General features: G+C 55.4%; 1 protein-coding gene across 1 annotated transcript; it reads right to left on the bottom strand.

Moving 5' to 3' along the window:
• Positions 1 to 375: 375 nt before the first annotated feature.
• LOC144248632 (uncharacterized) lies at positions 376 to 9,185 on the bottom strand. The gene is made up of 11 exons (XM_077790674.1): positions 9,111 to 9,185; positions 8,683 to 8,767; positions 5,708 to 6,358; positions 5,443 to 5,530; positions 4,564 to 4,612; positions 3,442 to 3,551; positions 2,571 to 2,688; positions 2,083 to 2,182; positions 1,469 to 1,665; positions 914 to 1,051; positions 376 to 465 (listed from the first exon to the last, which is right to left on the bottom strand). Exons 1-11 carry the CDS (start codon positions 9,183 to 9,185, stop codon positions 376 to 378), a joined length of 1,701 nt encoding a protein of 566 aa, XP_077646800.1.
• Between the last annotated feature and the right edge of the window lie 2,805 nt (positions 9,186 to 11,990).

The following is an 11,990-nucleotide window of genomic DNA, read 5'->3' as shown; positions in this document are numbered from 1 at the left end:
GCAGTTTGTAACCAAGAGTCGGGTGCAGCCCAGAAGGCTCCGAGCGCCTCCTCCCAGGCTGACTCTGCAGATCCGAGGCTGCTCTGGGCTCTGCCAGGGCTCTGCTGGGGCTCAGCTCTGGGCCAGGCTGGGCCCGCTCTCCCCTCACATTGCTCCGGGCAGCCGAGTCACGGAGGGAGGAGGAGGAAGGGACACCTCAAGGGAGTTGAGGTTTAAGAGAGTTTTTATTCAAAAACCTGCCATACCAAACAGGCTGTCATAAGAGCCTTAACAAACAGGCTGTCCTAACTACCATAACCAACTAGCACTGCTAACTACCATCACTAACTAGTTGTCCTAACTAACTACTGTAACTAAAAGCTGTCCTCCACTGCTTCATCTCCTCCGCTGCTCCCTCAGTTGCTTTGCTGTGGTGATCAGAGGGGTCAGGCTGGAGAGAGGCTTGGCTGATGATAAAAATGGGTGCTGCCCAAAGGATAAAAAAGAAAGAAATGAACTGTTACTTTCCAGAGTCAACTTCCTCACAGGCTCTGTTGCAACAGGACAAAGGGAAATGGTCAGAAACTCAGGAGAGGGAAGCAGGCTCAGGTTAGATCTAAGGCAGAATCTTTTTGCCAGGAGAGTGGGGAAACACTGACAGAAGGTGCCCAGGGATGTGGGAGGTGCCTCCTCCCTGGGAACATCCAAGCTCAGGCCAGGCAGAGCTCTGAGCACTGGACCTGCCTGAAGATGGCCCTGCTCCTTGTGGGGCACCAGGGGCAGATGCCCTCGAAAGGACCCTGCCAAGCCAAACCTGGCGAGGATTCTGCTTGCTTTGCGTGTGGAATGCAGCGAGGCTGGAGACTATCGGAGGGGCCCCAGAAGAAAACCCCTCCCTGGCGCTGCTGCTTCCCCTCGGCCGCTCGGCATTCACCTGCAGCAGCTCCTGGGCAGACCAGCGCTGCTCCTCGTCCGGCTCCAGGCTGCACTCGAGGAAGTCCCGCAGCAGAGCCGACAGGCGCCGGGGCTCCTGCAGCTGCGGGGTCCCGTTGTGCCGGATCAGAGCGCGAGCCTGCAGGAAAAGCAAACTCAGCGCTCTGCCAGCTTCCTTCCCACCCACAGGTGCTCACAGCGACCCCGGGTTCTCAGCCCCAGCTCCAGGGGCACTTTCCTCCCTGGCAGAGATGCTGCTCACAGCTCATTTTCCTATGCCAACCAAAAAACCCAAACCCTGGTGCTGCCACAGCCATTGGAAAGAGCTGATGCACTTGATTCACATTTTCAGGTCATCCTCAGAGCCAGAAGAGCTGCAACAGCATAAATCCCAAAGCAAATTGTTGTTGGAGACTGCAGAATATTTGTCTGTGTTGAGGCTCAAGTGCTCTGGGAATTCCCTTCCCCAGGTGCAGAAACCTCCAGCTGCTGCTCCCAGTGCAGGGTCACCCTGTGCTCACAGGGCTCTGCAGCCCCTGGAGAATTTGCCTCTTACCATGGCCCTCGTTTCCTTGAAGTAAGGAGGTTCTCCTTCCACCATCTCGATGGTCACAATGCCAAAGGACCAGATGTCCACCTTGGGGCCATAAGGAGAACTGGTCACAACTTCTGGGGCCATCCAGTGAGCAGTGCCCACCATGGAGCTGCGCCGGTCCTGCTCAGAGCTGAGCTGAGCACAGAGGCCAAAATCAGCTGAGGACAGAAACAAACACTGTCAAGGGCAGCTGGAATGAGGAAACCAAGCACCAAGACTCCCCACTCTCAGTCTGAGAATGCAGTAGTGAAGTGAGCTGGAAAAGTGCTCAGGGCTGTAGCCAAGGGAAGGTGGAACTGGACCCTTAAAGAAACCCTCAGCTTTCGTGCAGTGGCTTTTACTGATTCCCTTGAAGCTTTAGATTCCAACTCCTGCCCCTCTGGCAGGGCCATACCCAGAGCAAAGCCACCCCTGGCACCCTGCTGCTCTCCGGAGCTCTCTGCAGGGGCAGCCGCTCTCAGCTGGCAGCAGGGGCCGGGCAGTGCCCCCAGCAGCCCTCGTGGGGCTCTGGCCGGCACTGGGAAGCAGCCCCACAGCCGCACCCGGGAGCGCCGTGCCTGGCCAGGAACACCCACCCAGCTTGACAGAGCCGGCCATGCCCAGGAGGATGTTGGAGCTCTTCAGATCTCTGTGGATCACCCGGTTCGCATGGAGGAAATCCAGGCCCTGCAGGCACTGAGAGAGAACAAGAAACACCAGGACAAAAACCAGTGGCCGGAATCTATCACACAAGAAAGGACAGTTCCGAATTCTGCCAGCAGCAGCTTTGCTGTGACAGGCCAGGAGTGCAGAGCAGACAGGCTCCAGGCAAACGGTTCAGGGCAAAGCTGAGAACAGCACATCAAATCCAGAACAGACAGAGAGTGCCACAACAGCAGGAAAGAGAGCAAGAACAGAGCAGAAGTGCAGCGATGCTGGCAGGCCGTTCACTGCAGAGGCTCTTTCTTCTCCAGCTCATGAAACCAACAAACAGAGCCCTGAGCATGGAGCCACTCCTGTTCTCACGCCTCTGTGGAAGGACCATCGTGTCCAAGCCGTGGCAGCCACAGGCAGGATCCCTCACCTCCCGACTGACAGCTGCCATCTCTCCTTCAGCCATGCGTGTCTGTCTGACAACGTCCTGCAAAGTTCCTCCATCCATGTATTCCATCACCAGCCAGAGATCTCCGTCAACAAGGAAGCTGGAAGAGAAAAGCAGTGACATGGAGACAAATGTGCAATGCTCAATTCCCCCATGGAAAAGCCTGGAGTGTAGTTTTGTTTCCAGGTCACTTGTCCATGAGGACAGAATCAGATGGAGAGACATTCCTGCCAGGCTGCAGAGTCCTTGGAATCTGCACAGTCTAAAGGAGGAGACCCCTGTGAGAAAGGAGAGGCCTTAGATGGCAAGCAGGTAAAAAATGCAGTTTAGCAACAGCCCAGATCAGTGTGGAACCACAACACTGGCCCCCAGCTGGTTCAGCTTCTGAGCTCATCAGTTCCACCATTCCCTGCAGAACAAGGCAACACAACCCCCAGGGTTATCCAGGGGAGGAGGCCGTGCAGCACTTGGGACAAAAGCAATCAGAAACCTTTCAGAAAGTCCCTTCAGAAACAGGCAAGGCCAGTGAAAAATGGGCAAATGAGGCATTTGTGCAAACAAGGCCCTGGTTTTCCTGGCATCTGCAGCAATGCAAAAGGGCTGGGAAGAAGAAGCCAAGGGAAATAATTTCTGCTGTGGTTTATCAGCACTTGTTGTAAGACACAGAAAACGGGGTCAACTTGAAGGAAAAACCAAACCAAAGCAACCAAAGCACATGGAGGGAGCGAACTGCCAGGCTGCTGTTTTGGGAAGATACGGCTGGGTCAGGCATTTTCAAAACAGGCTACAGACTACGGGTGCCAGGAAAGGTTAAGGCAGGGCCCGTGCACGGGATGAGGCCTGGAGCACTCACCTGTCCAAAGAGTTGACAATGTTGGGGTTCTTCTTGTCCTTCAGGAGCAGGAGCTCATTCACAGCGCGTTCCCTGTTCTGCCCTCTGAGACTCATTTTCTTTATGGCCACCTGAGGGGACATTGCAGACCTTTAACTGGAGGAGTCTGTGGCAGGAGGCCACAGCCAACACGGGGTGAGGCTTTTTGGAGCGACGGAGCCGGGCTGTGCCAAACTGCCCTGGGATGGGCACCAGAGCTCAGCAAGGGCCACTCCCACAGCCCATTGCTCTGCTCACTGGGGCTGCTTACAGGACACATGGCCAGAGACATTTGGCCTTGCAAGCTCTGCAGAAATGGCCCCTCAGCTGTCAGCCTCCCAGCTCTAACCACATTCTCTGCACCTACAGTCTTCTCAAATGGCCTCAACACTCTCATTATTATTCAAATACATTTTGCAAGCAGGAGGTAATTCTGGTTCTGTGAAAACAGAGCAAAACAGCTGGGAACCCTTTAGCAATTGCATGGGATTTGGTCATGATTTCAGATGCAGCTGCTCTGTTTGGGATTGCACAACAAAGCAAACACACACATCCATTGCTCAGGTGATCCCTGTCACAGGCTGTCACTGACCCCAGACCCAAACACAACTGCAGGGTTTAGGAGAGAGCTTTGCTCTGGACATCCATCTTCTCATTTCTGTCCCTCTCTCTCTGTGGACAGCTGAAGTGGAACTAAAGTCCCAAATTGAGCCCAAGCAGGATCTCACCCTAATTAGGCCTTGAGGTACCCTTTGAAGATGAAAGGCAGGATGGAAAAACTGCTAAATAGTGTTCCTGTCTGCGGCTGGGGTGAAGATAAATTGGGCCTCAGTCTCCAACACTGATCCATTCACACTTTTAGATATGAAGAGCAAGCCAGCATGTCCTGCTCTGACAGACACTGCTGCCCTCCTTGCATCCCTTTGGGCACTCCAGAAGGACCAAGTGTGTCCCAGCTGTGCTCTGCAGGCTGACACTGCTCTGCCTTCAGAGGAGCAGCCTGTGCAGGAAAGCTCTGCTGGCCCCCAGAGCTGCAGCCACAGCTCCCAGCAGAGGGGAGAGCCCTGGAGAGCTGCCAGACGTGCTGGGCGTGTTGGCACTGACCTCTCCTCCATTGGCCCTGTCGAGTCCTTTGGAAACAGTTCCAAAAGCCCTGGAGACAAAACAGCAGAGAAGAAAGAAGCAGTGCTTGAGGCCCTGGGAGTGAAAGCCAGCCCAGACAGGAGATCTCTGCTGCCTGCAGCACTCACAAACACCTGGGTGCATCGACCCTTGCAACAACAGCACAACAGCCACCAGCCCTCTGCCATGCCAGGTGTGCAAGGGAAAACTGAGACCCAACACGAAGGAATTGGGCTGGAGCAAATCCCAAATGTCCACACTGAATTGCTTTAGTTCAAAACCTGAAGTGAGCAATGGGTGTCTAAAGAACTGGAAAAGAATGCATTTCATCCTTTTCCATTTCCTGCCTAAGACCTGCAGGATCCACAAGGGCCCTGCCATCAGGCAGGGGATGCATTTTCCCCCAGAATGCATCAGCTCTGTGTCTGTTCCTGAATGTATGGGCTCTACGAGCTGTGCTAGAATAGAGCACTCATTAGTTCATCTCTGGTTCCTGTTTCTAAACCTTTAGGTTGTTAATTCTGACCGGAAGATATTTTATGAAGCAAAATATTTGAAAGAAATCTCCTTGAGAGCTGTTGTCTGACAGTCTCCAGATGGTGAGTGGCTCTTTTAGGCAATCCAGTTCCAGACACAGAAGATCTCACAGGTCCTGCTCCTTGCTGCAGGCAGGACACTGCCAGCCTCAGGGGCCTGTGACGGCTCCTTCTGACCACAGTTCTCAATTCTGATCAGGACTGAGAGACAGCAGGATGGCACCCCAGTGTCTGAAGGTGTTTGGAGCTCTCCTGACTTCTCCCTTGATCCTGCACCAGCACAGCCCCTGGGCTGCTTGTGCAGAAGTAGCTGCCGTGCACTTACCCTTGGCCAATCTGCTCCACTTCCACGTATTTCTCGGCAGGCTCCGCCACGCTCACGATGTTCCCTGAAAGAAACCACGTGGAAGAGGCTCCCTCCCAGAGCGAGACCCCACCAGAGCAGAGCCAGAATGCAGCCCCACTCCCTGGGGCTGTGAGCCCCTTGGTCTCAGCTGGGGAAGGACAATAAATGCCCCTGTGACATTCAGCTGCAGAGCAACGCTGGCTGCAGCTGATGCCGAGACACACACACAGCCCCTGCTCTGAACACAGGAACAGAGCAGACGTACTCAGCTGCACCAGGCACCACTCCCCTCTCCCCTCTGGCTGCAGGGCTGTGCTGCTGTCAGAACCTTCAGCCCAGGATCCCACAGCGGAGGGAGGTTCCGTGTCCTCTTCCCAAGCACAGGGAGGTTCAGTGTCCTCTTCCCAAGCACAGGGAGGTTCTGGGTCCTCTTCCCAAAATGCTGCAGGTTCGCCATCATCTTTCCAAGCCAGGGGATGTTCACTGTCCTCTTCCCATGCTGGGAGAAGTTCACCCTCCTCTTCCCAAGGCACAGGATGTCCTCTGTCCTCATCCCACAGCGGGAGATGTCCTCTGTCCTCATCCCACACCATGGGGGCTTGGCCATCCTCGTCCTGCACCAGGGGACATCCACTGCCCTCGTCCCACGCTGGGAGATGTCCACTGTCCTTGTTCCACGCCGCGGGAGCCTCGCCGCTGTATTCCCACAGCGCGGGATGTTCGCCCTTGTCTCCCAGAGCAGCGGGAAGTTCACTGTCATCTCCCGGCACCGAGGGAAGTTCACCAGCGTCCCCCAGAACAGCGGGGAGCTCACCGCTGTCTTCCTCCTCTTTGGCCTCCTCTTTGGGAGCAGAGGGAGTCAGAGGAGGGGCTGGTGCTGCTTTTGTGCCCTGTGGACAGATGGCAGCGTGAGGGACGGGAAGTTCTATCTCAGTGATCACCTTATTTACCTTCAGCTGCACATCCAGCTGCACAAAGCAGAAATTGGGTTTGGAGTCCTTCAAACTAACAATGGGCTAAAGTCGACATTGCCACTTATTGTTGGGAAAACGATATTCCACTGTGGCTAAAGCTAGCAAGCAATCCTCTGCCTGCAAAACCAGACCTGCAGCTCTTCAAAAGCTCAGCAGCAGAAAAGGAGAAATCTGCTGGGGATCTCTTTGCTGCTGCTGCTGCTGCTGCAAAGACTCTGACAGGAACTTTCCTTCAGCCTCCCAGGCTGGCACTCGGCTGCCACACTCCGAGCTCACAGCTTGCTGCACAATTCCAAACACCAAAGGTTCCTTTCTCACTCACCGGAGGAGGAGCTGCTCGGAATCCACACATGAGGTGCCCTGCAACAGGAGAGGGAACATGAACCAGATGCTGTCAGGAAAAAACTGCCTGTGGTGGGAAATGCCACAGTGCAAGGCAACCCCGAGAGAGCATTTTGCTTTCCCAGCGTCCCTCCAGGAGCCACAGTCCCTTCCCACAGCAAGAGAACAGCACAAAATGCTGGGCTGGGTCAGTTCTTGGCTGGACAGGGAGTTCCCGGCTCTGCTGCCACAGACTCCCCGCTGGAGGGAACAGAACCCCCTAGGGCTCATTGCAAATGCTGTGCACGCCCCGCTGGCTGCAGACACCCCCTTTTTCAGCTGCAGCTGCTGGCAGGAGCTCTCCCAAAGCAATGGTGCCTTCATGGCCATTTGGTTACAAAGTCAGCTCGGGTCCAGAGGAAGAACAGAAAGCACACAGCAAGCCCAAAGCCACAGCACCGAGAGAAAACCTCGACTTACGTGCCAAGTGGGTTAAAAAATAGCCCGAATAAGCCACAGAGTACAGCGTGCAAACTGCAGCAGCCACGTGCTGGATCATTCTGGCTGCGCTGCACACGTCTGCAGACTGCAGCCCTGCAAGCACACAAGGACACCCGTCAGGGCTGGGCTGGTGCTGAGAATGCCTCGGGCAGGAGGATCCTCCGGCACGGAGCAGTGCCCAGAGCCACTGGGGACACTGAGGCCTCCGTGTCCCACAGCCACGGGAGCACCTCGGGGACGTGGCAGTGCTCCTGTGACATCACAGCAGCAGCTCACGCAGAAACCACCCAGAAGGTTCTCCTGGGTCACAAAGGAGCACAAAGAACCCTCCCAGGGCACAGCCTATTGCCCAAAGGCTCCAGAAGGAGCTCTGAAAATGCAGCAAACAGGGACACCCCATAGCCCAGCCTGAACACTGAGGAGGAACAAGGACGGGAGCATAGCAGAGGAAACAGGACCTTTAGTCACCGCTACTTCTGACTAAAGCCAGCAAGCCGTGTTCCCGCGGGGATCTTTGTTCTCGCTCTAAAAACAAGCAAGGTGCTGCACTCTAAATATACAGAAGGCAGGAACTGGGCAGGAGGTGGGATTAGGAAGGAGGAGGAGGAAGATGAGGATGAGGAGCAGGAAAAGGAGGAGAAACAGGAGGTTCCAGTGCCCCCTGAGGCCGCAGCACCCTTGGCCCTGGGACCATCGCCCCCAGCTCATCCTGCAGGTGAGAGGGGAGGGGGAGCTTGTCCCAAATATATCGGGGAGTCTCTGAGAGGGTTTTTTATTGGGGTGTGTTGGGAGCTTGCAGATTGTGGAATTGAGCCCCAGATGTTCGTCTGGGAGGCCCAAATAAACCCTGGGAGGTTTTTTTCTGTGTGTGTGTAGGTTTGGATCTTGCAGGACCCCAAAGCTGAGCCCCCTGGGGGATCTTTGGGAGTCCACGTGGCCATTGCCCAGTGTCACCAGGGGGAGGACATTGGCCCTGGGGACCCCCGGGGGAGCAGAGGAGGGGAACCCCTGGGACCCCTGGAGTGGGGAGAACAGAGAGGGGCGATCCTGGAGCTGGGGGACCCCCGGCTGGCTGGAAAGGGGGGGAGCCTGGAGAGGAGGAACCCCTGGGACACCTGGGATCTCAGAGTAGAGCATCAGGGGAGAAGGGACCCCATGGAGCCCCAACAGCCCCTGGATCATCCCTAAGCAGGACACCTGAGAAGGGGGAACCCCTGGAGCCATTGGACCCCCATCATCCCAAGGAAAGGAAACCTCTGGAACCCCAAAAGTGGAGAGATCAGAGATAGGGAACTCCTGGGAGTGTTGTTTTGGGCTGAACCTTGAGACTGTGGAGATTTTCATGGACACAAGAGTCCTGCTGAGTTCTAGGGATGGACTTGGGCAGGAGGAGCCTCCAGTCCAAGGTGCTCGCCTCATGTTTTTCCCCCAAACCAGGATTTGTCATTCCCTGGGTGTGGCTGGATGGAGGAGGAGGAAAAGCCCCGGAGATGCTGCAGGAGGAGGAGCTGCAAACCCAGCCCAGGGAGCTGTGGGGAGGAAAGAGCCCCCCTGAGCCAGGAAGGCGGGCGGAGATCCAGCCGGAGCTCGGAGCTGGTGGAGAAGCCTCATGGCAGGGAGAAGTCCCACAAGTGCTTGGAATGTGGGCAGGGTTTCAGCTGGAACTCCCACCTGATGGAACACCAGAGGATCCACACTGGGGAGAGGCCCTACGAGTGTGGGGAGTGTGGGAAGAGCTTCAGTGGGACCTCCGACCTCACCAAGCACCACAGGATCCACACTGGGGAACGGCCCTATGAGTGCTTGGAATGTCAGAAGAGCTTCAGGTGGAATTCAGAGATCATCACTCACCAGCACCTCCACACCAGGGAGGCCCTGCGGGTGTCCTGAGTGGGGGCAGAGCTTCGTGCGCTGCTCCAGCTCCATCCCCATGGGAGGATCCGGGCTGGACGATCCCCAGTTGTTGCAGCCTGAGCTGCTACAAGGAGAGTCCACGGTAAAGAAGCAGAAAAGGCCTTTGCATGGTATCCACAGATGTCTGAATCAGCCATGCCGTGAGATGTTCAGGGTTTTCCCCAGCACGCCCATCCCCCTGCTCCAACTCTCAGCTCTCCCTGTCCTGAGGAGTCGGGGTGGGGGTGACCCTGGTCCCTGGGCAGTACAAAGTTGAGGCCCAGTCAGGGAACAGGGAGGGAGTGGCCCAGGGACACAGGAACAGACACAGGAACAGGGCAAGGAGCAAACAGAGTCCAACAGCCCCTTGAGGGAAGCCTCCCGCATCTCCCCAAACCAGGGAAATGCCCCCCAGGAGCCCCACAATTCCCCTTTTTATATTATTAAGAAAGCTTCTCTGGAGGATCAACTGATTCAACACAAAATGACAAAATCAATCAAAAGCGCTCATACGACAATTTTCAAAATGCAAACAATTCTGAGTCTCTAATGTCCAAATAGATTTTCTTAGAGCTGGCAGGAGGGATGTGGGGTTTTCTTAGTCCGGTTTATCAGGAGATGGAATCAGGAGCCTTCAGTAGGGACTGGTTCTCTGGCCCCTGTGGCAGTGCTGCTGGCTGTGACAGACTCTGTACGAGGTAATGTAGGTGGTGGTGTGCCTGTTGGAAACTCCAAATAGAAATCATTACTTTTTAAGAAAAAGATGGTTAATTTAGGAAAACTTTCCTTTCTTCCCCCCCAATTACACTCCTTCAGGTATTATGAAGGAACTCTGGGGAAAGGGACTAGTGGAGGGAGGCCATGGAAAAGGGGAAAAGGAGGTAGGAATTTGTGGGAACATAAAAAAGGGGTAATAGGACAAGGGAAAGGAAACAGGGAAAGTGGGAGGGGGGCAAGGAGGCCACAGGAATTGGGGAAGGGTATTAGAAGAAGTGGGACTTATCAGACAGGAAAGTTGTTTTGATATGGAGGTGGAGTCTTGGATGGAAGGTGGCTTATCGGTGTTCTGTGCTCTTTCAGCTTTTGGGCTGTTGCTGGGATTTGGCTGCTGGTTTTGGGTTTAATTTCCGCGGTAGGAGTGTGGAGGACTTCCATGACATGGGTAATATTTCGCAGGTTTGCAGTTTGGTGCATGTTTGCTACCTTGCACTGGAACTCCACCAGGTCCTGTCACATCTGCTGCTTGGGGGCTTTTTCTTCCTTGTATTATATTAAATTCCACAATTTCTACATCTCCTAGACTGTGGAGTTATTTCCTGGGGTTATTCTTTTTTATAGCAGTCTGTTGAACAAACACATCTTGTTTGTTATCATTCAGGGTTATGAAACCGTATCTGTTTTTGACATTGAACCATTTCCTGTCCCCAGAACGTTCATGGCAAGGACTTTTTTACCTTGGCCAGCGGGTTTGCGTGTGTGTTGGTGATGCTGGACGTGGCGCCGGTGCTGGGGCGCTGCCGTGCGGGGCTCGTCCCGCTCCCGGCGCTGGCGGCCGCGCCGAGGCTCGGCCCCTTCTCCTTCCCGGGCTCTGTCCCGGCCGGTGCCCGCGGACGCTGCGGGCGCAGGAGCTCCGGAGCAGCAGCGGGGCGGGGGCGGCAGTTTCGCCCCAGGACTGCGGTTCTGAGCCGCCCCCGGCGGGGCTGCCCGCCCGCCGGCCTCGCCCGCCCGCCCTCGGCCCCGGGGCCGCGGCTGCCGCTCGTTGTCTCCGTGCGGGACCGCGCCGCGCTCCCCGCCCGTTTCCCGGACGCTGCGAGGGCTGATCATTTCTAGGTGTTCTGGAGAGGGCAGCGAGGTGAGTTAAAGTGCACAGGAGGCCAGTGAGGGCAGTTTGCTTGGAAATGGCCGAACTGGCCACAGTTCAAGCACCTCACGTTGTTAATGGGCACCACTGCCTCCCCCACCCCTTTGCTCACGGCCAGGGCTAAAGCAGTTTCTGAAGAAGAGGCCTTAGTGCAGGTGTCGACCATCTGTGGGATGGTTGGCTCTGGATCTTGGGGAAGAGCTCCGAGAAGCTTTTTGGTTTCCGGGTTGGCATTAGACATTGCCATTTTTCCCAGGAGTTCATCCCTGGCCTCTACATTATCAATTTGGCGATCGATGGCCTCTGGGAGGTGGTCAACAAACTTAACAAATGTCTCTTCAACCCCCTGATGGATTGAAGAAAAGTTTTGGACAAGGGTGGTTCCACCAGGGATTTTTAAAGGAGCAGTCTTTGCAGCAGATTTGATGTCATCTAAGACATTGTTAGGCAGCATGACCTGATCCTCTGGTCTGCTGAATTCCCCCTCTCCTGCCAAAGCCTCAGGGCCTTCCTGGCCTTCGCCTAAAACTTCACTCAAGTCATACTTGGATAGGATTGGCTTTAAAAGTTTTTTCCACTGCAATAGTGCAGTGGTAATGTAATGGAAGGCATGGGGAATTAAGGTATGTCCTGTGAAAGTTTAGTCCAATACATTTTTAAAATATGGAGAATTGCGGCCATAGTCTCTGGCCGCTTTTCTCAACTCCTTCACCTCAGTGTGAGGAATCCGCTCCCATCGCGGCTCCTTTCCCCGTTTAATGACGACAGGCGCCGCAAGGCAATCGAGATCTCTCACCAAGTCCAGGTCCCCATCCCGCAGGGCTCCTCCCTGATCCGTGTCCAGCCTCCTCCCGGCCTGTTGTTATTGCCGGGGTGCCGCCGTCCTCATCCTCTTCGGAAGGTGGGTCGGGGCGCGCTGGAGCGCGCAGCCTCCGGCGGAGCGGTGGGGCCCGGTGACTCGGGGCCTGCAGGCCAGC

The sequence above is a fragment of the Lonchura striata genome, unplaced genomic scaffold (assembly GCF_046129695.1).
Source record: "Lonchura striata isolate bLonStr1 unplaced genomic scaffold, bLonStr1.mat Scaffold_203, whole genome shotgun sequence".
NCBI lineage: Eukaryota > Metazoa > Chordata > Aves > Passeriformes > Estrildidae > Lonchura > Lonchura striata.
This window is presented reverse-complemented; position numbering and strand designations above follow the sequence as displayed.